This window comes from Rhinatrema bivittatum, chromosome 5 (genome assembly GCF_901001135.1).
Source record: "Rhinatrema bivittatum chromosome 5, aRhiBiv1.1, whole genome shotgun sequence".
NCBI classification, from domain to species: Eukaryota; Metazoa; Chordata; class Amphibia; order Gymnophiona; family Rhinatrematidae; genus Rhinatrema; species Rhinatrema bivittatum.
In genome coordinates this window covers 116,285,751-116,313,336 of record NC_042619.1, presented here as the reverse complement: position 1 = coordinate 116,313,336, position 27,586 = coordinate 116,285,751, and the positions used below count along the sequence as shown (strand labels likewise).

Genomic DNA, 27,586 nt, shown 5'->3' with positions numbered 1-27,586 from the left:
AGAGTTAGCAGGCGTCTGAAACTTATGAATAGCGGCACCAATGCTAAAGCTTCAATGAGTAGCTATTGTTCACTGTGCATCTTTTTCATGTACATTCATAATTCAATTACATTTTTAAAAATGTATTTCTCTCCTAGTCCGTCCCCCATCACATCCCACTACAAACTTGTTTCCTCATTGATAGTTAAATATCCTAAAGAAATTCCATAGGAATTAGCAGTCAATATGCCTACCTTTTCCTGCTCCAAGCATGAGATAAGTGAATGCAAAATGTACTTCTATTTTAGATGGATGTATTTATTAAAGAAAACTGAAATATAAATGTACTTAATTATAAATGTATATAAAAGATGCATGAATGGACTGTAGCAAGATTTGAAGCTTTGGTGATTGGCACTATAGTTCACAAATTTCAAACTTGTGTTAATTCAGCCCCTTTTTGTGTTTAACTCCAACTACCTAGACAGTGTTCTCTGATGCTTGTATAATTTTGGTTGGGAATCCCTTTGCTCTGGTTGTCCCATGGCCAATGATGGACTTGGACAAGTCACCAGCACTAAGGAGTTGATATAATGGTGACTGCCATCATCTGGATGGCACTGTCCGTAGGTAATCCGTAGGCAAATCCAGCCCTAGAGTGCCAGAAATGGATCTTGTTTTCAGGACATCCCCCAATAAATATGCATGAGATATGTTTGCATACAATAGAGGGAGTGCATGCAAATATACATCATGCATATTCATTATGGATAACCTGAAAACCAGCCCTGAATGTGGCACTCCAGGACTGGAGTTGTCTACCACTGGTCTGGATGAACAAAGTGCTGCCGCATTGCCAGGACTAGCAACATCCCTGATCTCTGCCCATGGGGGTCATTTCATTGTTTTTCGTTGATTTGAACAGTTGTTCTCTGATTCTGGTAACAACACTGCAATCATCACCTTAGAAGGCTGTCCAGTGATCACTGGTGATGTCAAAGTAAGATTTGAATCCAGCGCGGTAAGTAGACGCCAGACTTAAATGTTTTGCAGCTTTATTGTTTTGCTATAGCTCTTTTTCCGCTGGTTTGGTAGAGTGTTTCTTTGGGAGGGCATTTTAGCGTCTAAACATTTGGGGGCCAATGCAATAATTGAGTGGGGAAAACAGGCGCTCAGTGTTGAGCATCTGCTTTCCTAATGCGCGCCCAGCCAACTCTCCTGGCTGTGCGATTCAATATTTAAACGAGGGTTCGTGCTGCCAAGGAGGCGCTAGGGACAAATGTGTGCTCCTTGGCAGCAGACACCCGGGAGAGGTGGCTGTCAGCAGGTTAGGAAAACGGACGCTCAATTTTAGGAGCGTCCGTTTTCCTATTCTGTGCACAACCATGGGTTAGGAAAATGGACGTCATTAATTGAGCCTTCATTTCCCTAACCTGACCACCGGAAACCTTTTGGTTTCCCTGACTTAACGCCATGATATTAAGTCGGATGATGTACAGAAAAGCAGTATTTTCTGCTTTTCTGTAGCTTTTTTTGGGCTGCTCAGAAATTAACACTTGCTCAGGGCAGGTATTAATTTCTGAGCAGAAAAATGTGTGAGTCAGGTGCAAAAGTTTTTTTTTTTTTTTTTTTTATTTTTTTTTTAGATCTGGGGAGAATAACTAATAGCATCATCAACATGTGATGAGCGCTATTAGTTTCACGGGGGGGTTGGACGAGCGTTTTGGACGCGCTAATCCCCTTATAGCATAAGGGGTTGTGGACGCGCATCCAAAATGCGCATCCAACCACGGGTTAAAAAGTGCACTCGGCCCCTTGATGTACATGTCATCTTCATGTGGAAAACCTGGACAGTTCTGTTGGACAGTTCTGCTGCTTTGTAATTCTCCCTGGTTGCTACCTCCCAAGTTCACGCAGTAGATAGATGTTTGGTACTACATCTCAGTTTTGTTGTATTACTATCTCCCTTTGGAATCAATGTAATAAAACCTGTGCCAAAATTGATGCTATTATTTTGCACTTATTTTAGGTAGCATGCACGGTAAAAAAAAAAATAGGTGGCCCCGCGGGATGCAATAACATTGGCATGCAAATGAACGTAAAAATCTGCACTCAAATATTTAAACTTAAACATGCAACAGAATTATTTACAGACGGCATAGCTTTTGTGGTTTCTGTATTTCAGACCAGGTGCTTTAACTTTTACTCCTACCCTGACCCAGGCACTAAAACACCTGCATAAAAAAAACACTCTAACAGTTTTCCTTGCTAACGCGGCTCTCTGCATTGCCCGGTAATAGGTAATAGCTTTGTTTGCATGCCATTTGCATGGGCGCATGCTAAGCCATTCGCATGTTTTTGCGTGGATTTTTTTCGGCGCTAAAATCTTTTTTACATACATGAGAGAGGTTAGGACTGAAAAACCCGCGCAAAAACATGCAGATGGCTTAGAGTGGCTTACTACATTGGCCCCTTTAAGAGCGTGCATGAATTTGTGTGGTGCAGATAACTCCATTCTGGGCAAGGCGCCTGTTTCCATGAAAATGTTTTATGGGGACTTAACAAACATCCGGCCTTCCTCAGATTGCTATACAAGCCTTCATTTTACAACATTTACACAACACACAAAGGAAAGGGGTCAATATTTCCAACAGTGGTTATATGTTTGTTATTTTTCATGTTCAGTTCCGTATAAACTCAAAACACTGGAATTCATCTTTAAGTTAAATTCTGTTCAAGAAGCAAATCGGTAATGGTTCATGAGAGGTGTAATCATAATGTCAGCTGTTTAAAATGCACGTACCTGATCTGTACTGCAAAAGTGTCAACAGTAACTTCCATTTTGTCCTCGCATTGAACAATTTGTGCTAGCCGGTAAGCCATCCCTTCTTGTAAACAGGCTTCCAGAAACTGCCTTTCCTGCCTCCTCTCTAGGCTCTCAGCTTTCCTGTTATCTCACCTACCCTTCTAATGTGTATGCATGCGTGGAGGTAGGGGTTAGAGAGAGACTCCATGGAACTGTACAAATTTTAGATTTGTAGCGTGAAAAATCTGGCTATCCACGAGCAAAAGGAGTAACTATTGTGTTTGTTTTTCTTAAGCCTCTTTGTTCTTCCTGTCTGAATATGTGTCATACTCCATATCTGCCTCATGTGGCCCCCTTTTTTTGCCCATCAGTTTCCTCATGCTTCTTTGGGTGTCAGCTCAATCAGGACTTCCCCTAGTAAGGCTGCGGTGCCATGAGTCTTCATTCACAGCCTCTTGTTGTCTGCCCTCCCCTTTATTTTGTATTCCACCCTCCTTCTCTTCCTTTTGTATTTTTGTCCTCTTGCTACTCATCTGTTGGCCATCCTACTGACCTCTTACTATTCATCTACATTGCACTCATTAGTGTTTCCAGGTGTTTCCCTAAACACTTTAGGATTGTTTAGTAATCTTTAACAATGTAATCAGTTTAAAAGCACATCATCATACCAAGATAGTAATCTGAGTATCCTTACATCTCATGTTTTGTACTTGTCTCATTTATTTTCCATGCTACTGTCATTTCTCCTTATTTTGTTTTTATTTTTTATATTCTTCATATTGCTCTTATTTCCAACATTGAGCTTGTTTGCTTGCCTCTTCCATGTCCCCTCTGCTTTATTTTTCTGCAACCCTCTTAATCTCCCTCCTAAAAGGTCTAGACCAGTCAATCATACATTCTGGCTCCACTTGATATCTCGTCTGCCTTTGACACCATAAATCACAACATCCTCTTGAACCGTCTCTCAGAAATTGGCATTACTGGCTCAGCCCATCTCTGGCTTAAATCCTATCTTGACAAGAGATGCTACAGAGTCAAAACTGGAAACGCCAAATCCACACCCATCCAATTAACCCAAGGTGTCCCCCAGGGGTCATCCCTCTTCAATATTTACCTTCTGCCCCTCTGCCAACTCCTCTCTGACCTCAGCCTCAAATATTATATTTATGCAGATGATGTCCAAATCTTGATCCCCATACAAGAATCCTTAACCAAAACCCTCAAGATTTGAGAAAACAGCCTCTCATCCATAAATACACTCCTCACTAACCTCCACCTGGCCTTAATACATCCAAAATGGAGCTTCTAATCATATCATCACAACACGACATAATTCCTCTCCCCCCCGCCATGTCCCTCCCTAACAGTGTATGGGATCTCGCTGTCACCATCGACCAACACTTAAACATGAAAAAACACATCAATGCAATCATAAAAGATGGATTATTTAAACTACAAATCCTCAAAAAAACTTAAACCCCCTCCTTTACTTCCACAACTTCCGTATGGTCCTCCAAGCAACCATCTTCTCCAAACTGGACTACTGTAACTCCCTACTACTTGGCCTTCCATTCACCACCATCAAACCCCTCCAGAGATGCTACAAAATGCAGCAGCGAGAATCCTCACCAACACCAGGAAATCAGAACACATTACGCCTGTCCTCAAGGATCTCCTCCCGCATAAGCCACAAAACCCTACACGCCGACAAAACCCACTGGCTTGAAAACCCCCTCCGCTTCCTTGCATCCAACCGTCCTACCAGACACCCCTACAAAGGTTGCCTATTCGCACCCTCTCCCAAGACTACACGCCTCATCTCGACGAAGCATCATGCCCTATCTTGCGCAGGGCTCACCCTCTGGAATATTTTGCCCCCTTACCTCCGCCTAGAGTCAAGCTCTCAAATTCAAGAAAAAAAATTGACATAGCTGTTTAAATAGGCATTCCCAGAATTGAGCTCCTCCCCCACCACATCTCCCTGTTCCTAGTGCCCTCCTGCACCCCTCACTCCTTGCTGTTCAATACCCCCCCTCACCCTTTACTGTCACACACCCCCTCCCCCTTCCCTGCATATATTTTCTCCTCATGCTTCCCACTAATTTGCTCTACCCCCCACCCCAGCCCCTCCTTACATTTTCTCACCCTCTGGTCATAATAAGTTCCCGTCATTGTATTAATCATGCAATTAACACTTTGTATATATATACGTTACTTACTATGTTAATCTTGTACTTTACTTCGCATATACTAGTTGCCCCTCCCATTCCAGTTTCCTCCTCCCCACATATATATACAAAAATGAATAATTATAATTATATGTTATCTTCTGTGTTAATCTCGCACCCCATTTCTTATATATAAATTACCCCTCTGCTTCCCAGCTACTCTCCCTTCCTCATTTGTACTTAGTATTTTATCCTTCCCCGTTCCTCCGAACTGTTCTATTGTATTTCGTTTTGAACCGAATTGTTCTATTGTATCTCGTTATGTTCACTGTGAACCGATATGATGTACCCACGAATACCGGCATTAAAAAAAAAAAAAAAATTAATAAATTAAGTAAATAAATCATGCCGGTATTGCATGGTGGACTGACTTCTTTCCTCCTCTGTTCTGTTACGTGCTCTCACATTTGCCATTGATTATTCATACTCTTCCTTCCATCCAGCTACCGCTTACACCTGGTCATGCAACCAGACATGTTCTGTTCCACTGCCACCCAGCAAGACCCAACTTTACCCTTCCAGTCCATGCAAGTGCGCTCTTTAATCATGTGCTTGCACATTCTTCCAGGCTGCACACTCGCACGTACATTTTTGGATACTCGCGCTGTTCTTAGAATGAGGAACATTTTGGACCTGACTCCTGGAACTGAACTCAGAAAAAAGGAGGGTAGCATGGAGATTGGAATTGCATAGGCAAGCAGTGGCAGCAGCAGACAGCTTCTTATTTCCAGGGCTGTCAGGCCAATGAGGCCAATTCCAGGCCTGGGGGGTAAGATAAAGCAACAAGAGGGAATCTCCATAGAGTTGGCATTAGGTCTCGCACTCAGGATAAAGGCAGCCGTGGAGGCAGCATCACATCATCTTTTTGTTGACGAAACTAGAATTTGGGACTGGTGAGTGAGTGGATTAGAAGCTGTGAAACAGGACTATACAAAGATTTTTCCCTATTAATGCCTTGGTACAGCCCTGTAGTCCCCAAATGCCAGGCTAAAGAGACGATATGAGGTTTTGCTCTTTAGCTTCCCTTTTGATCACACCTCAAGAGACTTGTGTGATCTTGAAAACTCACATACCAAGTTCTCTTTGCAGGTTGTGAGGCGTCATATTGACCAGTGTAAGAATTATCCAATTAATCCAGTTTTCTCCAAGACCAATGCAGCTACTTGAACTCTGCTCTGTTTTAAAGATAGGAAGCAATAATCAAATATTTTTACATGGCTAAACGCATGTTTATTTGCATAAAAACGTGGTACAGTTTGTGTACTTTTATCTGCATAAAAAAAAAGGGACCTGGAAGGGTCAGTTGCATGCAGAGATTTCATTTTCAAATCTGTCTGCATATTTTGCACCTGCTCCCATGCAGGTGCAAAGTACACAGCTAATTTTGTACCCATGTTGTGCGTGCCAGCCAAGTTTTCAAAGGGAAAATGAGTTTGCATTCATGGGACTGCAGGCCCCGCAGGGAGTTTCAAAATTACCCTCCACATAACTTAATAAATGGCAGCACATAAAGACCAGTTGGTCCATCCAGTCTGCCCAGTTCCTATCTGGTTGTCTGTCTATCATTTTGGGTTGTTAAGCAAATAGATTCTCACTCATGTCTTCTACCCAACCTCCCAGCCCTGTTCCTGTGACTACCCTGTACCCTCTATTCCTGTCCAAATCATGCTTATAGTTATCCAAGGCCACTCTGTGCAGGTTACCCCGGCCTTTTTAGTGCAGCCATACTTCTGATGTTAGGATTGTAACCATGGCCACCCCGTGCCAGTTATCCATTTTCTTGGAAGCCTAATGCAGCTTATACCATTGATGAAGCTAGTTTCCTGGAAAACCTTTTTGCAGAATCTGAAAACTATATTTTTGTTTTATGTGCATTTAGGGTCTTCCAAAGGGCTACGATGACTGTCCATTCTACTTCTGGTTCAACACATCTTTCATTGAGGATAACAGGTATAGTGCAGCAGTCACTTCTAATGTTATACAAATCGCTCTGCCCCCCTACACTGATTTCCCTTTGTTTACCAGCACAAACACAGATCCTGTACAGTATACAGGTGAAATCTAGGTCAGATCAGGCTTCTATGGCCTAATGGGTGTCACTGTGTTTCAAAGGCTTCCACAATATACCGTATTTTTCGCTCCTTAAGACGCAACTGACCATAAGACACACCTAGGAATCAGAGGGAGAAAATTTAAAAAAAAATAAATAAATAAAATGGTGTGCTAAACCGGCTCTGTTCCCGGGCATCTGTGCGTCTTATGGAACAAATTAGGGAAGTGCATAAAAAATGTTTTTGTCATTTCATTTTCAAGTCTGGGAAGGGCCATTTCGGTCCACTCCCCAGATCAGAAAACTTTTATTGTTCTCTTTCTGTGGGCCCCCCCCCCCAAAAAAAACCCCATCCTAATCCTTTAAATTTAATTAACCACATCCCCCCCCCCCCCCCAAAGACTTGCCAAAAGTCTCTGGTGGTCCAGCGGGGGTCCTGGAGCGATCTCCTGCACTTGGGCCGTGGATGCCAGTAATCAAAATGGCGCCGATGGCCCTTTGCCCTTACTATGTCACAGGAGCTACCAGTGCCATTGGTCGGCCCCTGTGACATATTAAGGGCAAAGGGCCGTCGGTACCATTTTGATTACTGGTAGCCAACTGCCCAAGTGCAGGAGATCGCTCCTGGACCCCCACTGGACCATCAGGGACTTTTGGCAAGTCTTTGGGGGGGGGGGGGTCAGGAGGGGTGGGGGGTTGTAGTTCTGTTTTGTTTTTTTTTATATTCGCTCCATAAGACGCACAGACATTCCCCCCCCACTTTTGGGGGGGGGGGAAAAAGTGCGTCTTAAGGAGCGAAAAATATGGTAAACTACTCGCATTTTTATAACTCCTACTGGTTACTGGTGGCAAATGAAAACAAAAAGCTAAATACATAAAATAATTGTAACCAGTACTAGAGTACATAAAATATGATCAATTGCTGTGAAATATGTCTTACATCGTTCAGTAGGTTCTGAAAAGTGATTGAGCAGATGATGTAGTAGACTGTTCTCAAAGGTTTTCCTCGGTAGCTCTGTTTACTGGACAGGGAAGCATTTTGTCCTCCGTGGCATGAACAGACCTTCCCCTCCTCCCAAATGGAAAGGCTGCTCATTCAAGGTCCTGGCCAGTTAATATATACACCTCAGGTGAACCCAGACCCTGGGAAAAGGATTCGGCCCACACCTTAGGTTGTTGGTTCCAGTAATGCCAAATGTATCTAACACAAAAACAGGGTTTTTTTTAACAAGTTCAGCTTTGCCACAGGCTTCCACAGTAAAAATTGTCAAACAGTAGCCAAACCAACATTTATTTATTTATTTATTTATTTAGGGATTTTATATACCGATTTTCTTGATACAGATCAAATCAACTCGGTTTACATAGAACGATAGTACATTAACAGTAACTAGTCAAACCTCAAAAGAGGAGACAGATTAGGAGCAGAAAGTAAAAGTTACATTATAACAATGGTGAATAACTTGGAATTGGAAATGAAGAGACAGATAATCAAAGTAGAGAGATATAACAGAGAGAAGGGGTTGAAGCCAACCTCAGGAGAATAACTCTAGCATTATAACGTGATTATATGACATTCTGCTAGTTATTGAAGTACAGCTGATTGAATAATATCTTAGTAGAAAATAGTCTAGGAGACAGGAAAGGCTCTACAGAAAAGCCAAGTCTTCAGTTTCTTCTTAAAGTCTATGAGGCAGGTTTCCTGTCGAAGGTCTGGGGGTAGTGTATTCCAAATGGTGGGGCCTGCTGTTGAAAAAGCCCGGTCCCTGATTGTTAATTTTTGTACCAATTTGATTGAGGGAACATGAAGGGATCCCTTATAGGCATCTCTCAAAGGTCTAGCTGAGGAGTGTAATTTGAGAGGGTGTAGTAGGTCTAGTGGAGTCTGGTGGTGGATGTTTTTATGAATAATGGTAAGGAATTTGTGAACAATTCTAAAATTAATTGGAAGCCAATGTAGGTCTTTTAGAATGGGCGTGATGTGATCTCTGCGCTTAGTGTTGGTCAAAATCCTTGCAGCTGCGTTTTGGAGTAGTTGCAAAGGTTTTATCAATGGCTTTCATATCCTTACCAGCACAACAAATTCCTCAGCATAGGGAATTCCTTCCTGCAAAATCTGTTGCAGTTCATCAGTAACAAAACCGGTCATTTACTCAGTTCTTCGCAGCGGCTTCCAGAAGGCAGGCTGCTGTCTCTGCTGGGCCCCTTGATTCCTCCCAGGGTCTTCTGAAAGGAGCTGGTCCTTAAGGCTAGGACTAGAGTGTTAGATTTACTCTCTCCATGGAAAAATGTGGTGCTCTCCCCTGCTACCAGCTAGCAAAAACACATGGCAAGCAGGCAGAGCAGGCCCAGACAAAGAGAAAAAGGCAAAATGGTCTGCACTCTCTTCATACTGCTAGATGGCGCAGAATGACTTAAAGGTATAAACTAGGGATGTGCTGTCTTTTGAAACGAAATAGGAAATGCCCCTCCCCTCCCCCGAATATTCAATTTGAAACCAGGATTTTGCATGTACTTTTTCTTTCACGGAGTCATTTTTTTAGAACAAGTAAGAGTACAAACCTAGGTTTTATTAGCAGAAATGGCTTTCAAAATTATCCCCCTGTACTACTGAAACCAGTGTAGCCCATTGTTTCCTTTTGGGTAAAGGTTAAGTTCTTGATGGTTATACTTTTGAGACAAGGGTCACATAACAACACTTCATTTATTGCATCACACCACCATTTCAGTTACTGAGCTGGGGGTTTACTCTACATTGTTTGGTAAGCTGCACTATTCCTTATAAGATATCTTATAATAAAAAACTAAATTTATTTTTCTCTTGCTTGCTGTTTGTATTCAGTGTTTATTAGCGCCCCATTCACCAGGGGCTGCACACTAGAGCTCCCTCCAGAACCTGGTACATCCTAGCTCTGGCCAGTAGGTGTCACCATTGACCAACAACTGATGTTCCTTTTCCCTGGCCAGGAGCTATGAACACTGCCTCCACAGCATCCTCTGTCCCACTGAACAGAAGATGGACTGGGGAACTGAACCCTGGTCTTCCAAGCAGCAAGACTGCTGAGCCACTGGCCTATAAGTGGTATTCCTGAAACAAAAACTAGTAGGAACACAATACTAAATGTGGGACTGAGCATGCACTGTCAGAATCACATGCTTAGTACAAAGTTCCTGTAAGCTCCATTCAGCAGAATCCCCCACACTTCTGCAGGGAGGGGAAGGCAGAAGGGAAGGAGTGATGGCAACTTTTGGCTTGGGGAGTAGCAAGGGGGAGAGTGCATGCAAGTTAGGTTATGTTTATAGTCGTCGAGGGTTGCTGAAGCAGGTAAACAGATCTTTAACCCGATGTGGATGCATGACTGATGTTACTTGTAAGGATGCCAGCAGAGCACTGGCAAGCTTTCTTTGCCTTTAACTTTTTCATTAGAAATCAAATCTACGTTCGGGCCTCGATTCTTGTCACGCATGAGTATCACCTGCTTGTCAAGCCTGCGAAAAATGTTCTTCAGTAGTTTCTGGAATTCAAGGGGAGGAGGTGTTTGTTTTCAGATTATCCAAGTCTGAGTTTGGCGGATATGACTGGAACTGACTCTCAACCTATGTGAGCTGATTGCACCATGAGTGCACTTGCCATATTGTGATGTGACTTATCACATTGGGAGACGACGATCCTGACTTTGTGACATTGCTGCTGAAAGTCACAAGTTAGGTCCCATCCCTCTAACTTGCATGCAGATTGTTAAATATGTTGAGTATAATTGCTGCCGTCTCTAGGGAAAGAAGGCAGAAAATATGTGGGCAAACAATTTTTCCCACCTTTCCAATAATGTACATAAGTTTGGCCTTTGTAGTTATAAAACTTGTACTTTTCTGAGGTACTTTATATTTGCTGCAGTCTTTGGAGAAAGAGAGAAGATTTCCAGGGCACCTGTATTCCAGGTCAAAATAAAATTTGAGGGGTCCATAGTTGGGTGCTAGCCAGCTGCACAAGTAGGGTGGATACATTTATCTGGCTAAGTTGGCCAGGATGCTAAATATACTCGGCTATCGTATAATTAGACAGATGAGATAAGTAAATACTATTTACTATAGGGCAGCAGAATAGCAGACCCACAGTTATCTGGCTAACCAAGTTAAATAAGGCTGAATAGTGGTGTTTATCTGGCTAACTTACAGGCCCATACAGTAAACTGAGTGGGAGAGCCGGCGCTCCAAGGCGAGCGCCCGCTCTCCCGACGCTCGCTCAGGCACCTCTCCTAGGCACGCGATTCAGTATTTAAATTAGGACCCGAGATAATAAGGAGGCTCTAGGGACACTAGCACGTCCCTGGCACCTCCTTATTGGTGGAAGCAGTGGCTGTCAGCGGGTTTGACAGCTGACGCTTAATTTTACCGGCGTCTGTTGTCGAACCCACTGACAGCCATGGGTTCGGAACACGGGGGCCGGCAAAACTGAGCGTCTGTTTTCCAGGCTGCGGGCAGATTTATTTATTTATTTTTAATTAGATTTTTATTTTTTTTATTTGTGGGGCCTCCGACTTAATATCATTATGATATTAAGTCGGAGGGTGTACAGAAAAGCAGTTTTTTTCTGCTTTTCTGTACACTTGCCCGGTGTACAAGAGTTAATTTCTGAAAGTAAAATGTGCGGCGTGGCTGCACATTTTGCTTTCTGTATTGCGGGTGAATACCTAATAGGCTCATCAACATGCATTTGCATGTGATGGAGCGCTATTAGTTTCGGGGGGGGGGGGGGGTTGGCCACGTGTTTTCCACGCGCTATTACCCCTTACTGTATAAGAGGTAATAGCGCGTCAAAAACGCACGTCCAAACGGAGGCTAACGGTGCGCTCGGCCGAGTGCACCGTTCTGTATTGGCCTGTTACCTGGACAAGGGGCTCTGCTTCAAAGCACGCCCATCCCGCCCTGTTAAAAAGTGGCAGTTGCTGACTGTGCTCGGATATTCAAACAGCACCACCTAGCTGGCTAAATTTGAATTTAACCGGTTAAATGGTGCTGAATATTAGGCCCTGAGTTTTTTGGGCTAGACTTGTTGGCTTCATTCCATATTTTTAGACAAACTAAATTAGATTTCAGAGGGCAATTTTCAAAGGCATTTTCACGGGTAAAACTGCATTTTATGAGCAGAAATGAGCTCCTGGACTATTGCCTAGCCTTTCTGTGCATAAAGGTACGTATACAGCACCAGCACACGCCCAACTCTGTGTGCGGAGGCATTCCTGGGCATGGAGTCTTGGAGGGGATAGCATTTACATGCATAATATCACTGGAAAAAGTTCCCACACAAAATAGTGTACAGTCTGCGGGTTAAAAAATACCTGCAAACTTTACACTTCTGTGCACAGATTGAAAGTTGGTCCTCTAGGGCTTGATTTTCAAAAGCATTTTCCGTGCACAAAACTCAACTTTCTGCACTTACATGGCTGTACTAAAGTAGCCTGTGGGCTCAGTTTGCGTAAAATGGTTTTAATGTGAACTACAGAGAAGCAATCGGGTGGGGAGAGTTGGAATTCATGTGTATATTTTTATTTTATTTTAAAAAGAATGGGCATAAGTTAATTTGCGTAAGTTACAACCTCCAAAGAGGTGTAACTTTACATTAGTCAGTCCATGCACATACTTGGGTATGAATTTTCAAAGAAAACTTATGTGCATAGACTTGCTTTGAAAAGCCTCCGTAAAGTCCATGTACAGTGTTCATGTAGACCTTACCACCCTGCGTGGAGTCATAAAATTACCCTCCTTGGGCTTAGGTTTATTTGGGTCACCAGGTGAGGGCTGGGCAGGAAGATTTCATCTGGTCTCATGAGCTTGTCCATCTCATCTGCAATTTTGGACAGCAAAGTTAGATGGCCAGTGAGTATCTGACTGCTTGAGATTACCCATGTCCTGGTTCCCTGAGTTGAAGCCAAAATTGGAATTAGTACCGAGTAGCGAGGGCTTCGGATTTTGGAAAGCCGAGCCGCACAGGTTGCGATTCAGTCCACACCATACCAGATCTGTTGTGGTTTGGAACGTCTAATTGGTGTTGAAAGCCTCTTCCCCAGGTTTAGGAGATAAATCCACATTTAATCCAAATCAGGGCACCCACTTATTGTATGCCTCCCTAACCCTAACCCTGTAGAGTTCTGATTGTGGCTGCTGCAGTAAGCCAGGATTTCCTTCAGAGAGGCGTAAGGTTGATGTGGTTGTGCTGCGATAGCTCTGTGCTGCAGGCCAGACTAGGCCTTTCTTATTAAATCACCATGGAGGGGCATAGGAGGAAGAAAGGTTACTTTCTCATCGCAGGGGAGAACCCTACTGGCACAACTGCTGCAGTCCCAGACTCTTCCTAGTTGGTTGGGTGAGACTTCTTTTCCTACCACAGCTCTGTAATGTTGTTGTTTCTGGATTTCCTTATTACTGTTAACACTTTGGGGAAAGAGGATATAATGAAATAGGAATCCGATCATTAAGGTTAGTGCACTACATTGGCAGCCTGTGTTTACCACTCTTACGCAATAGCTGTGGATTCTGAAGAGCCAAATGCTTAATGTCTATGTGCCCAGGTGGTCTAGGATAAAAAGGACTTTGGTGCTCCAATGCAACTGGCAGAAACAAGAAGCTGATCCATGGCCTAGCATTTGAATTATTCTCTTTGGCTGCAGCAGCTGCATCGTTGGTTTAATGGCCTTGTGGGTGATCAGGAAAGGGGGATATGGAAATGATCTAAAAGAAAAAGGCCCCATGGGATAAGCTTGCTTTACAGTTAAATTTATGTTTTTGTTATAGGCTTTATCTTCCTAGACATGAACTGGATAATCCTCACAAGGCAAAAACATGGAAAATCTTCAAAGAAAACTTTGCGGTGGAACTGATCTTTGGGGAGGCATGAAGGGCGGCGTCAACGACTTTGTGATAAACTGAAGGATTGCTTTGTTTCACTCAGGTGTTGGAGTCCTGCTCATCCAGACAGCTGGCTCAAGGAACTCTTTGAAACCATTCTTCCTCCTTCCTGAGCACTTATAATGATATTTTTTTTATCTTCCACTCCAAGCATGTTTGGACATGCTGTCTATGTTTGGTTTTTAGGAAATGCACCTTGAACCCACCAAACAGTATTTGTAATTTGTAGAGCACGTTTCTGAAAGAAAGTGGGCTGCTTTGAGAAGCACAGGCCTTTTTACTGGCTCTCTAAGCAATGCCTTTATACGGATAATCATGCTATAAGAACCTCCATACCTTACCACAAACATCATGATCTCCTAATCCCTCCCCCACCTTCTCCTTTGGTAAGCTAAGGATCCTATTTACTAAACATTTTCCCCATAGACACACAAAAATGGGAGAAAACCTTTAGTAAATATGAACCTAAATATTGTAACCACAGAAATGAAATTCCTGTAATATACTGCATTTGGCTTTGAGGCAGGAGATTTCGGTGTTTGCAGCTAGACTGTAGTGGCAGCTGTCTGTCATCTATTTTGGTTCAGGTCTGAGGTAATTTTCTAGTCCTGGTTTATCTGTGGCCTGCCGCTCTCGCCTTTTTCCCTTTTGGAATACGCTACGGCTAATCACAGGGGACGTTAGAACAATGTAAGGTCAGAAGCTGAAGCCTACACACAGCCACTCAGGGGCAAACAAGGATGTTGCTTTCAACTGTGTTTTTATCATTTTTGGGTGAAAATGTTATCGTGCCTTGAAATGACCACGCCTTCTTTTGTAACACAGCTAATTCAGTGATGTAGCATTCTGTATAATTTTCTGAAATGTGTAAATAGTAAGTGATGGTGGGGGAAATAAATGTCTCCATTATTATCTTGCTTTGTGATTTTTCTCACAGATGAGGAATGACACACATTCTATACATCTTGTCATCCATTTTCACAAATTTACCCACCACTTTTATTTTCAACAAAACTTTAGTCACAGGCTATTTTCCCACCCCAAATGAATAATAAAAAGAAAGAAATGCTATTTACAGAATATTTCCTATCATATTTTATTTAAAATAGCTCCCAAATCAATCAAAAGCCCATTTTGTTAAACTAGGGGTACGTTCAGCACACTTTGTTTTGGTACATGATATTATAGCACAGTGCATGCTTCAAACCCACATAGCTTTACTTATAGTACAGAAAATGGTCTCGGGAATGTACCCTGTTATCTACATTAATTACACTGCAATAAAGCACCATCACAGTATCACATAAAACACAGAGACTTGGATACCATACAGGGGTGGCACAAGGCAATTTGCTGCCTGAAGCGAGGGATGGGATGGTGCACCCTCCCCCCATCCCAAAGGCATAGCACAGGTCAAATCATTGAGAGGCTCATGGGGGGAAGAGAGTCCCCTTGGAGTCTGCCTATTTGGTGTGGGAAGGCCTGAGGTGTGTTTATTTACTTATTTATTTGTATGTTTTTATATACCGAAGTTTGGCGATGGCCTTCACTCCGGTTTACAGGTATAACAGTTTATATGAAAGATCAACGGTTTACATTAATAACTGTGGGAGGTGGCGCAGGCCTACACTCCGAAATACAAGTGAAAACAGAGGTTTACAAGAACAGACAAACTGATTACATTAGTAACTGTGAGAGGGGTTATAACAGGAGAATATATGAACAGTCATACTATGTACATTAATACCGAAGGGGTATGTCATGGTAATTATGTCATCTAGTTTTTAGTGGTTTCACGGAGCAGTGATGTCTTGTATTGAGTATATTTTACAAGTGAGTAACAGTAATAAGCTCAACCAGTTATGATGCTAGGTATAAAGGTTGGGAAGAGGTGGTAAAGTGCTTAGCATTAAGCCTTGAAGTAGTGTATCTAATATATATATATATAAAATCTTTTTTTTGCTGTGGCATGAGGATGAAAGGTGCCTGCCGCAGAGGTAAGCTGTTGTAGCTGGGAGGCGGGCATTCAGCCGGCGGAGAGGCAGCGGCAGGGAGTGTGCTTGGGTGCCTCCCGCCAGCAAAAACAGAAGCGAGGCAGACTCAAATGGAGGCGGCGGCAGTGTTTCCCGCTGCCCCGGTGATGATGGGGGTTGGGATAAGTGCAGCAAACAGACTCATGGAACTGCGACTGCTGCTGTGGGGAAAATACAAAGAAAACACTAAGAGGAGGGTCTCTGAAAAATGTCACAGGGCTGCTGTTGGTCACCGTGGCAACCAACACACCTATCACGTGATTGAGGTGACCGGCCCACCGGGGCATTACCAAAACCCCAATAGGCAAATCTGCCCCTGGCAACGTGAATGTGAGGCAGTCGGCAGCCAGGGCAAGGGCAGCAGTGGGAGGTAGATGCCACAGGGGTGTTTTGAGCCATCTCAAAATTCTGCCACCTGAAGCGGCTACCTCACCTTGCCTCATTATAGAACCGCCCCTGGTGCTTTAGCTTCTGCTTGGTGAAAGTCCAATTTTTAACTGCTTATGCATGTCCAACCTAAACTCCACTGACTGTTTTCTCGCTTAAAGTAACCCCTGTCCTTAACTCCCTCTCTTGATTAGATTGTAAGCTCCACAGAACAGGGAATCTCTTCTTTGTGAGCTGTAGAGTGCTGCGTTCACCTTATTGTGCTATTCTGATATTTAAAATTAGTAGTAAAGGAAAGTGATATTTTTGTTTTCAATGTAACAGTTTTCATTTGCATGAACTAATATTTAAAAGGACTCGGGCTAAAAACTTGGGAGAAACAACTAGCTGTTTTGAAACAAGAATATGACCATCTAACATACTTCTAAGAGTGATATCTAACTTAGGGCCTCATTTTCTAAAGTACCGCAGGCCTGCAGTACTTTAGAAAACTGCAGTAATGAGGGGCGGGAGGGGGGTGGGGGGGGGGGACGGTCCTGCGCTAGCAGGCAGCGTTCGCACCTCCACGATGCGATCGCTGCCGGCATCGCGCCCAATAACTACACCATAGCATGCATGTGCTACCTGCGATAGCCTTGGAAAATAAGGCCCTTACTTTGCTGAGTTACAAAATATTGTATTATTGCCTAAAAACAAAAAAAAAGTAGGAATGATCATAGAGGTATACTAGTTTAAAAAATATTTTTAATTGACTTTATAGGAAATAGTTTTCTTGTTTTGTTTTTTGTGACGAGACAAATATAAAGCTACTACCACATTTTATTTATTTTAAATCTTTTATATATTGGTGTTAGTGGGGACATCACACCGGTTTACATTTGAATAGCAGGTTAGACAATTACATTTTAAACAAGGAGTAGGAAACTGGGAGCAGGAAAACAGCGCAGCATAGAAAAGATAGGATACACCAGTAACATTAAATGAACTTTAAATACACCAGTAACATTAAATGAACATAAGGGTCCTTAACAGACGGATAGACATAATTTACAAAGATGTTGGGTTTGCTAAACAGCAGCACTGTCTTTAGGTTGTAGTAGGAGCTGGTACAATCTGTTGCTAACATATGTTCCTTGGAACCAGGCCCAATAGCCTCAGAGGCTTCCTCTGCTTAAGGGGACAGCTGGCCTGAGCACTATGATTTTTGTATGGCCCCTTCCAGCTATGAGGCCTCGTGTGGTTGCATTAGGCCTGGTGCCACCAGGTGTGCAAACTGTGCAATTGCACAGGGTGGCACACGCAGTGGGGTGGCGTCAGGAGTAGGGAGAGGCTTGTGCTGCCACCGGTGAACCCAATCCCACTGGCAGCGGAAGAAGCAAGAGACCCATGCTGTCACCGGTGGACCTGATCCCACCGGCGGCAGAAGTAGGAGGACACAGCCGAAGAGGAAGCCCATCCTGCAGCTCATTTGCTAGCAGCAAGATATTCAACAGTCATGGTGCTAACACTTCCTGTGTTCTCATTTTGCAATGCACAAGATAAGAATACAGGAAGTGCTAGCATTGCGAGTGTTAAATTACCATGGGGCTAGCATATGAAGAAGAGCCACAGAATGGTTGCTTTCCATAAAGAAGAGGTTCAGGCTGGCAGCAGCAGCAGAGGAGGAATGACTCATGGACTTTGACGTGTGTGTGTGTGTGTGTGTGTGTGTGAGAATGGGAGCTTGTCTGGGGGGGGGGAGGGTGTTTGTGAGAGAGAATGAGAGCTGCCTGGGGTGTATGTGTGTGAGGAAGAGAGATTGGGGGCTCCAGGTGGATTCCAACCTGCCAGCAGCTGAAATGAAGATGAGGGCCTAGGGCTATTGGCAGATCCCAACCAAAGAAGAGCTGGAGATGCCTGTGGATTTGTCCGAGCTTTTGTGTGTGTGTGTGTAGGAAAAAGAGGAGAAAGTTTGTGCATCCCACTCATCTATGACAAACTCGGGGTGACTGGAAATCAAGAGTTCCCAAGAATGGAGAGCGTAAATTTTTAAAATTCTTTATAGTTTTATTTTTCAGGTGTTTGTGTCCGCTGTTTTGAAATATTTTATTGGTGTCTGGGCATTTAAAAAACTTGTATATGAGTTTTTAATTATTCAATTTTTTTATTCATTAGGTTTTTTGGAAATATGTTTTTAGTATTAGGATTATGTATTTATTTGGGCATCCAAATGGCAGATGAAATTTAATGTGGATAAGTGCAAGGTGATGCATATAGGGAAAAATAACCCATGCTATAGTTACACAATGTTAGGTTCCATATTAGGAGCTACCATCCAAAAAAGAGATCTGGGCATCATAGTGGATAACACATTGAAATCGTCGGTTCGATGTGCTGCGGCAGTCAAAAAAGCAAACAATGTTGGGAATTATTAGAAAGGAAATGGTGAACAAAACGGAAAATGTCATAATGCCTCTGTATCGCTCCAAGGTGAGACCGCACCTTGAATACTGTGTACAATTCTGGTCGCCGCATCTCAAAAAAGATATAGTTGCGATGGAGAAGGTACAGAGAAGGGCGACCAAAATGATAAGGGGAATGGAACAGCTCCCCTATGAGGAAAGACTAAAGAGGTTAGGACTTTTCAGCTTGGAGAAGAGACGGCTGAGGGGGGATATGATAGAGGTGTTTAAAATCATGAGAGGTCTAGAACGGGTAGATGTGAATCGGTTATTTACTCTTTCGGATAGTAGAAAGACTAGGGGGTACTCCATGAAGTTAGCATGGGGCACATTTAAAACTAATCGGAGAAAGTTCTTTTTTTTACTCAACGCACAATTAAATTCTGGAATTTGTTGCCAGGGGATGTGGTTAGTGTAGCTGTATTTAAAAAAGGATTGGATAAGTTCTTGGAGGAGATGTCCATTACCTGCTATTAATTAAGTTGACTTAGAAAATAGCCACTGCTATTACTAGAAACAGTAAAATGGGATAGACTTAGTTTTTGGGAACTTGCCAGGTTCTTATGGCCTGGATTGGCCACTGTTGGAGACAGGATGCTGGGCTTGATGGACCTTTGGTCTGACCCAGTATGGCATGTTCTATGTTGATTTTGTTTGAGGAATGGTGATGGTTCTGTTTTTTCATTGTTGCACTGCATAGGAGTGGCTTTTTTTTTTGTTTCCAGTTTAGTTTTTGTCTGCGCGTTTGTATTTCTGTTTTATAGTTGCACTATTCTGTATTCAGTGAGGGTCTATTTATATTCTGCATGTGTGACCGAAGTGAAATATTTTCCTAATAGGACATGTATTAGTGTATTCGGGCTTTCAGATTGTCAAGCCTACAGCCAACACACATCACAATAGGCCTAAAACCATATGGGTTCCAAGTGTCCTTTTTGCAGGGATTTCTGGTTGTGTTCAATATATACCTCTTACCCCTCTGCCAACTGCTGTCAAGTCTCGGCCTCCCACATTTCATATATGCCGACGATGTTCAAATCCTGATTCCTGTAACAGATACCATACCTATGGCCCTAAAAACTTGGGAAACCGCCTTTGCAGCCATCAGCACCCTGCTCGCAAACAATTATTTAGCTCTCAATGCCTCCAAAACGGAGCTCTTCTTCATCTCACCCCCCTACTGCAACCAAGACTCCATCCTCCACACACCTCTTCCCCCCTCCACATTCACTCAACAAGTGCGTAGCCTTGGTGTCGTCCTTGATAACCACCACAACTTGAAAAAATTCATTAACTCAACTTTGAAAGAGGGTTTCTTCAAGCTCCACACACTCAAAAAAACTGAAACCCCTGCTCCACATCAATGATTTCCGCACAGTTCTACAAGCCACCATTCTTGCCAAGCTCGACTACTGTAATGCAATCCTCCTCGGCCTCCCAAAAAATGCCCTACGGCCCTTACAGATGCTCCAAAACTCAGCAGCGCACATTCTCACTAATGCCCACCGAGAGGATCATATCACCCCCGTCCTCAAGCACCTACATTGGCTGCCAATCAACTCCAGGATCACTTACAAAGCACTCACCCTCATCCACAAATCCACTCACAATCGCGACATGTCCTGGTTCCAAAATCACCTCCGAATCCGCGTTCACAACAGACCTACCAGAGCGCAACATCTTGCCACAATGCATACTCCCTCTCCTAAGATGTCCAAACTTAAATCCACCAGGGCACGTGCTCTCTCCCTAGCCGGACCCGCCCTCTGGAACAAAATGCCTCCAACCCTTCGCTTAGAATCTTGTCATAAAAGATTCAAACAGAACCTCAAGACCTGGCTCTTCAAACAGGCCTTCACCTAACCCCCCTCATAATCTCATTGTTTTCCTCTTTGCTCCTTTGAATCTCTTTCGAAATATCCAGTATACCCCAGCTAGTTTACCCCCTCCTCTCCCCTTCCCCCCTTTACTCCCAGCCACCTTTTGTGCCAGGTGTTCTCCTGCGCACTTTGCCTCCCTCTCCCCACAATGTTACCCACTTTTAACACTCCTGTCACAATCTTACTCTCTATAAAACTTAAACTGTTAATAACCTAATTTATTCATGACTGCCTTATACCAACGCTAATTTATTCATTACTGCCTTATACCAACCTAATTTATTCATGACTGCATTATACCAACGCTTAATTTGTAACTAGTTTCTCTGTATTGCCTGTTTTACTTGCACATGTTTATCACGGTTCCCTTTATTAACGTTCTCCTTGAAACTCGTTCTATGTAAAGCTTGTTGCTATGTTCAGTTATCTGTGAACCGGGATGATGTTCCCAACGTATCCCGGTATATAAAAACACTTAAATTAAAAAAAAATAATACAGTAGTGCATTTACCTCAGAATACTGTACATTGCTATTTTTCATGTAAATATAAATGTATAATTCTTAACTGTGTGTGTGTGGAATGGGGCGGGGAGGCTTGTGCAAGGCCTTAAGGTTTGCCTAGAGCACCAGCCATGGGTTTGGCGGGGTGACAATTTTTAAAGTTTGTATCCTTGAAGGGAGCTGGGCTTTTTTTTGGTGGGGCCCAAGCCAGAGAATGAATGAACAGGGGTGAGGGGCAGCACAGTAATTGTTTGCAAAGGGCAGCAAAAAAGTTAGCACCGACCCTGGGTTGCATCTGCCTAAAGACAAGCCTGCTAAATGGCATAGGTTATGTAGGCCTGCTCTCCAGTCAAAGAAAGGTAAAATCCTGAACTACATTTCCCACAGTGCTTTGCCCTTACAAAAACCGAACTGCAAAAAGATCAAATGCTTTCTTTGCGCCTTAGGGTCAGGCAGGGGCATCTCCTAGGCCAGGAACCTATCTCAGACTAGAGAAGACACTTTCCTGAAGATGCTTCTAAGCTCCAGCCTGGGATCCTGCCCTGTCATGGAAGTAGCATTATACCTTTTGTAATCTAAAAGGCCTAGTGCTAAGACTCCAGAGCTGCAGTTCTGTACTGTGAGATGATGGAAGGAGGGAAGTTAATGATAGGCCAATATGCAGTGCCATTTGTCCGTCTAAGTTTGGACTTAGCCAGACAAATGGTGGAATTAAAAAATTCCACTTTGCATAGTGAAAGGGAAGCTAATAAAAAAAAAAATACAGTATAGATTGTGAGGGGATGCGATGTACCATGTTACAGCTTAGAGTATTACTGTGTGAGCAATAATCCCTTATTCTGGCTGTTTTGTTGCGCTTAAAGCTATAATATCTGGCTTATGTGTGTTTTTTATATTCTTTTATTTTATTTTAATTTATTGGTTTTTTATCTTATTTTATTTTTATTTCTCAAGTTTAAGCCTATATTTTTACCATATTAGTTAAAATTTTTGTATTTTATTTTGAATTTTATTTTATGTAGCAAATTTGTTTTATTGTGATTAATTTTTTTAATTAGTTTTATTGTAACATTATATAGGTTTTTCTATATAATTGAGTATACATAGTTGAGACTACTTCAGATTGATGGTATATAAAACAAATAAATAAATAGAGTACTGGTTATACAAAACTACAAATAAATCATGTACCCTATCTGAAGTCCATCAGTGTTGCTGTACATCCACACAGCTATAGTGTTGATACCTATTCAGTCAGCAATAAAGTTTTAGCCGAGTTTCAGCCAGCCAAGTTAGCTAGATAAATTTATCCAGCTAACTTTGGTGTGATATTTAGCGGTATGGCTGCGCTACTGAATATACACACCTATGTTTAAGTTACCTGGTTATGTTTATCTGGCTAATTTTAGGACCGTTCAGCAATGCTAAAGATATCGAGCTAAGCCAGATAACACTGAAAATCAGCATTGATCTTGTTAACTTAACCAGATAAGTGGCACCACCCCCTGCCCACCCAGATAGCATTTTAGCCAGATAAAAAGCGGCCCTATCATCTCAGGGGGAGTAAGAACTGTGCATTTCAAATTTTTGAAACATCAATAATAGCCACAAACAATTATCACAGGTGGGAAGTAGCTGATCATTCAACCCATTCCATGGCTCACTTGTTGCTTGACCTTTTAATACCATGCATTGGACTGAGGCATTTTCAAGTGAAATATAGCACAGGGATCTGACCGAATGTGTAAACCTTAAAAATATACATTTTAAACAAAACCAGCTTTACCTTGGCAATTTCCTAGTGCAAACGGCACGAGGCCAGATTTTCAAAGCATGCATGAAGGTTGCAAGACCAGTAGAAGAGGACTGGAAAGCTCATCTGTACACTGTTCCCAGCATCCCCTGAGAGAAGATTCCAAAGGTCACAGTGAGCGAATCAGGCTTCGAACTCCAAAGCCCCAGCCCAGCTTCCAGAGGCCATGCACCCTTTGCAGTAGAAGAGGATCTGAAGCGGGTTCCTAACAGCATGCAAATTTCAAACCTCTCAATCCATTGAAGGAAGATCAACTTGCTGGTGGTTGAAGAGGATTGGTAAGTATAGCTTTGGAAAATCTTAGGATTTAAAAATGTTTGGAGAGAGGTGAAATAGTGGGATATATTCTGTTGACTTTGTGTGTGTCTGAGATAATAAGTAAGCCAGAGGGAGTTAATTCTAGTGTGTCTTTCCCTCCACTCACCCCTAGCTGATCCATTGATTTATAGGCAAGAGACGCTTTATCATTAAAAATTGGGTTCTTATCTAAATCATTCTATTGCACCAGCCCCTATTGAGAGTTTAATCATCTCCTTGTAGGTCACTACTTAATTAGTGAATACACCTATAAATTTAAAGGACTCTAGTTCCAGCTCCCATAGCAACCTAAACTTATCTAGTAACTAAACAAAATGAAGATGAAGGCAGCAGTCCAGCAGCAAGAGAGTGGCTTTCCAGTCTCTTGCATGTATGATTTTTTTTTATCCGCCAGTGAGAGGTTGTATGTGTGCATCTGGTGCAAAGAGTTCCTGGGTCTCAGAGAACGAATCCAATCTCTGGAGGCTAGAGTGACAGACCTGGAGGAGCTGAGGCAGACAGAGAGGTACATTGATGAGACCTTCAGAGTCATAGTAGCCAAGTCCTAAATCTAGTCTGGCAACCCTGGTGCTGCCTTGAATCAGAAAGGTCTCCCGGTTGGAGAACATCATCCGGGTGTAGAAGGAACTGATCCTATAGCAAGGACCTGCTCTCCAGGTGATGCATTGTCCTCTCACACAGAAAACGAGTCTCCCAGGGCTACTGCCCAGGATGGAAGGGTTAGGTCGGCCGTCAGTTGGTGATTTGATTATTAGAAATGTAGATAGCTGGGTGGCTGGTGGACATGAGGGCCGCCTGGTAAGCTGCCTGCCTGTTGAAAAAGGTGGCGGACCTCAAGCATCATCTAGTTAGGATTTTAGACAGTGCTGGCGAGAAGCCAACTGTTGTGGTACATATGGGCTCCAACGACATAGGAAAATGTGGGAGGGAGGGAAGCCAAATTTAGGATTTTAGGTAGAAAGCTGCAATCAAGATCTTCCAAGGTGGCATTCTCTGAAATGCTCCCTGTTCCAGGTGCAGGTCTCCAGAGGCAGGCAGATCTCTGGAGTCTCAATGCTTGGATGGTGCAGGAAAGAGGGATTCAGTTTTGTAAGGAACTGGACAACCTTTTGGGGAAGGGGAGACTTTTCTGAAAGGACAGGCTCAACCTTAACCAGAGTGGAACCAGGCTGCTGGTGTTAACTTTTAAAAAGGATATAGAGCAGCTTTCAAACTAGAACAAGTGGGAAAGCTGACAGTCACTCAGCAGTGCATGGTTCAGAGAAAAGTATCTTCGAAGGATACTAATGAAACAGGAGAGTTAGGCATCCACCAGAAAGGTTCTAAAAGAAGCAAAGGTTGTCCATCTGCCTATAAATAATCACCTGAGCTAAAGGATTCCAAATTATCCCTATCAACTGAGAAGCAGGTTGTTAAATTCTTTCACCAACGCACAATTAAGTTGTGGAATTTGTTGCCAGAGGATGTGGTTAGTGCAGTTAGTGTAGCTGGGTTTAAAAAAGGTTTGGATAAGTTTTTGCTATTAATCAAGTTGACTTGGGGAATAGCCACTGCTATTACTGGCATTAGTAGTGTGAGATCTACTTGGTTTGGGTTCTTGCCAGGTACTTGTGGCCTGGGTTGGCCACTGTTGGAGACAGGATGCTGGGCTTGATGGACCTTTGGTCTGACCCAGTATGGCAACTTCTTTTGTTCTTACTTTGTATCCAAGGATACTACAAGGGTGTTTTCTAAGGGAAACTCCCTGTGGAATTTGTTTTAAAATGTTCTGCTCAATAGAGGCTAAGGATACATAAAGGTATATGTGCAACTTCTCCACCACGAAATACTATTTTTCCCTATACTGAATGAAGGGGCTAGGCTAGTTTTGAAAGGGGCTCTCTCTGCAGGGTAAACACCAACTTCCCTGTGGAGAATCTGTTAGAGATTTTAGAGCAATGGTGTTTCTTTAGGTAAGATAATGCCTTCTAAAAAATAAACAAACTATGAAGTTTTCTTTTTTGCAACAGTAGTAAAACAGCACAGCTTTTATTAACAAGGTAAAAGGAGCTGCAAACAACAAACAACTTAACATAGAAACAGGAAACAAACCAGTACATCTACAGCAGTAAGGAAGCACTAATAGCTCAAAACAGTTAAGTACTAGCTAGCTAACTCAATAACAGTTTAGCATAGCAACAAGAAACATGATTTCAGCACTCTCCCACTTGCATGACTGTCACTTGCTGTGATAATCTCCTTTATTGAGTCCAGATACTTGCATACAGAACTGATTCTTATTCTTTTGAAGTGATTTACTAGATACATCAGTGGTGATCTCTTCCATTTGTATATCGCTCAGCTGAAATTTTCCTTGTTTCACATCATCTCTTATGAATACAAGTATTTAAGATCAATGAGGTCTACAGTCAGCTGAATAAACTTATCTAAGGGCCTGATTCATAAAGGTATTTTACCATAGACAGAGAATGGGTGAAAAGCCTTAATGCATCAGGCAGTAACTTTGGCAGGATGTTTAGCAGCAGCATGGCCTGGCTAACTTTAGGATTATGCTATGGCTGACCAGATTTAGTCAGCTACCTCCACCCAGAAACACCCCCAGAATGCCTTCAAGCTATCCAGCTAAGTTTTATCTTCTAACTTGGAGGATTTTCAAATCCCAACATTTGAGCAGCCAAGTCCAAACTTAGCTGGACAAATGATGCTGAATATAGAGGTCATTGTACATTACTGATGTTGAGTTGTATTCTTTGCTAATGTTATCAGAGACTGGCTGTCAGCTTTTAAGTCAGCTGGGTTTTCACAGTACTTGTTACATCCATGTTCTTCCAAATTTTAGTTAACTACTTTAGTTGTTTGTTTTGCACAGAGTGGTGTATTTAGCTTCACAAGGGGATAGTCACACCATTTGTTACTTAATGGCTTTCCTAAAATAGCTTGTACAAATAACCTCTGGGCGTTCTTCTGTCTTGAGTCTGAGACTTCCAACTTGCATCTAAATAATTATTCCTTCTCCAGAAGCTTCATACAATATATTTTTTTCCTTGAAGATATGAGAATATATTTGGCCCTCTTCCAATGGTCAGTCATATAACAAGTACTGAAATGACAAATAATGAACTGCAAATATAACTGGTTGTATTGCCTGAACAGGATACATCAAACCTCAATAATAATGGCATGAACATCGGAATGGTCTATTCATTTTCTTTATGGTTTAGTTAAGTAGGTATTAATACTGGCTTAGTCATTCATGTCAAAAGGTTTTTAGGATTTCTTCAATATAGTTCTTTTGGCTGATTAACAATTGTTTTTTGTCTGCATTTCTCTCTCTATCAATACCCAAGATTCCAATTGGCTCTCCTAAATCTCTTAGCTCAATCTAGGTCTAAAATATTTACTTTTTGTAGAAGCTTGTCATTTGTTATTACCAGCCTGTCATCAACATAAATAGCCTATATCATATTATAAGCATTAACCTGCTTCTACTTGATGATAACCACTGTCATATAGTATTTGATCTAATGTCATGTACTATGCACAACCTGATTGTTTTAACACATATTCTGTATTGCCTTTTTGAGCTTGCAAACTCATCTACTTTTCTCCTCTTCAGCAATATTGAGGTTGCTTCATATAGCTTTGGATCTTGTAATTCTCTGTGAAAATATACTGTTTTTACACAAACTGTCACATACTTTCTTCAGTTGCTAAAATTAATAATTTGTGTTGTCACTTTCATCAACAATGAATGTTTCTTGATAAATCTGCTCCTTATCACTGAACATAACCAACTGCCACTAGTTGTGCTTTGTATCACATCACATCATTAATAGGACTTAATTTTAATGTGTATATCCATTTTGATGTAATAACTTTCATGTCCTTTCTTGGCATTAGTTTCCAAGTTTTCATTTATTATGCTGGCCAGTCTTCATTGCATCTTTGCATACTAGTATTTTGTTTTATGATAAACACTGTTGCACTAATACTTTGCCTTTTATATTAGTCTATCACAGAGTTGTGCCTTATATATTGAATAATATAGTTCCTGCTTGTCTGGTTGTTTCTGTTGATGAGATTTCACTATGCAGTTCTGCCATAGATAATGGAAGTTCATGTGCCAATCTCTTTCATTATCAATTGACTTTTCATCGTTGCTTCTTGGTTATATCCAATATTCTCTTCATTTGAGAAATAAGTGATCAGATCATATTTCCTCAGTGTCACCTCCATTTTCTAG

The 27,586-nt window shown here is 42.2% G+C and overlaps 1 protein-coding gene across 3 annotated transcripts in view; it reads left to right on the top strand.

Moving 5' to 3' along the window:
* LOC115092159 (phosphatidylinositol 3,4,5-trisphosphate 3-phosphatase TPTE2-like) overlaps positions 1-14,881 on the top strand; it is a 90,287-nt gene extending 75,406 nt beyond the window's left edge. For all 3 annotated transcript variants that reach the window (XM_029602776.1, XM_029602777.1, XM_029602775.1), the window contains exons 17-19: positions 905-1,000; positions 6,893-6,963; positions 13,856-14,881. In XM_029602776.1, coding sequence (XP_029458636.1) covers positions 905-1,000; positions 6,893-6,963; positions 13,856-13,958 — 270 coding nt within the window. In that variant the 3' untranslated portion in view covers positions 13,959-14,881. The remainder of the gene's footprint in view (positions 1-904; positions 1,001-6,892; positions 6,964-13,855) is intronic.
* Positions 14,882-27,586: the final 12,705 nt, after the last annotated feature.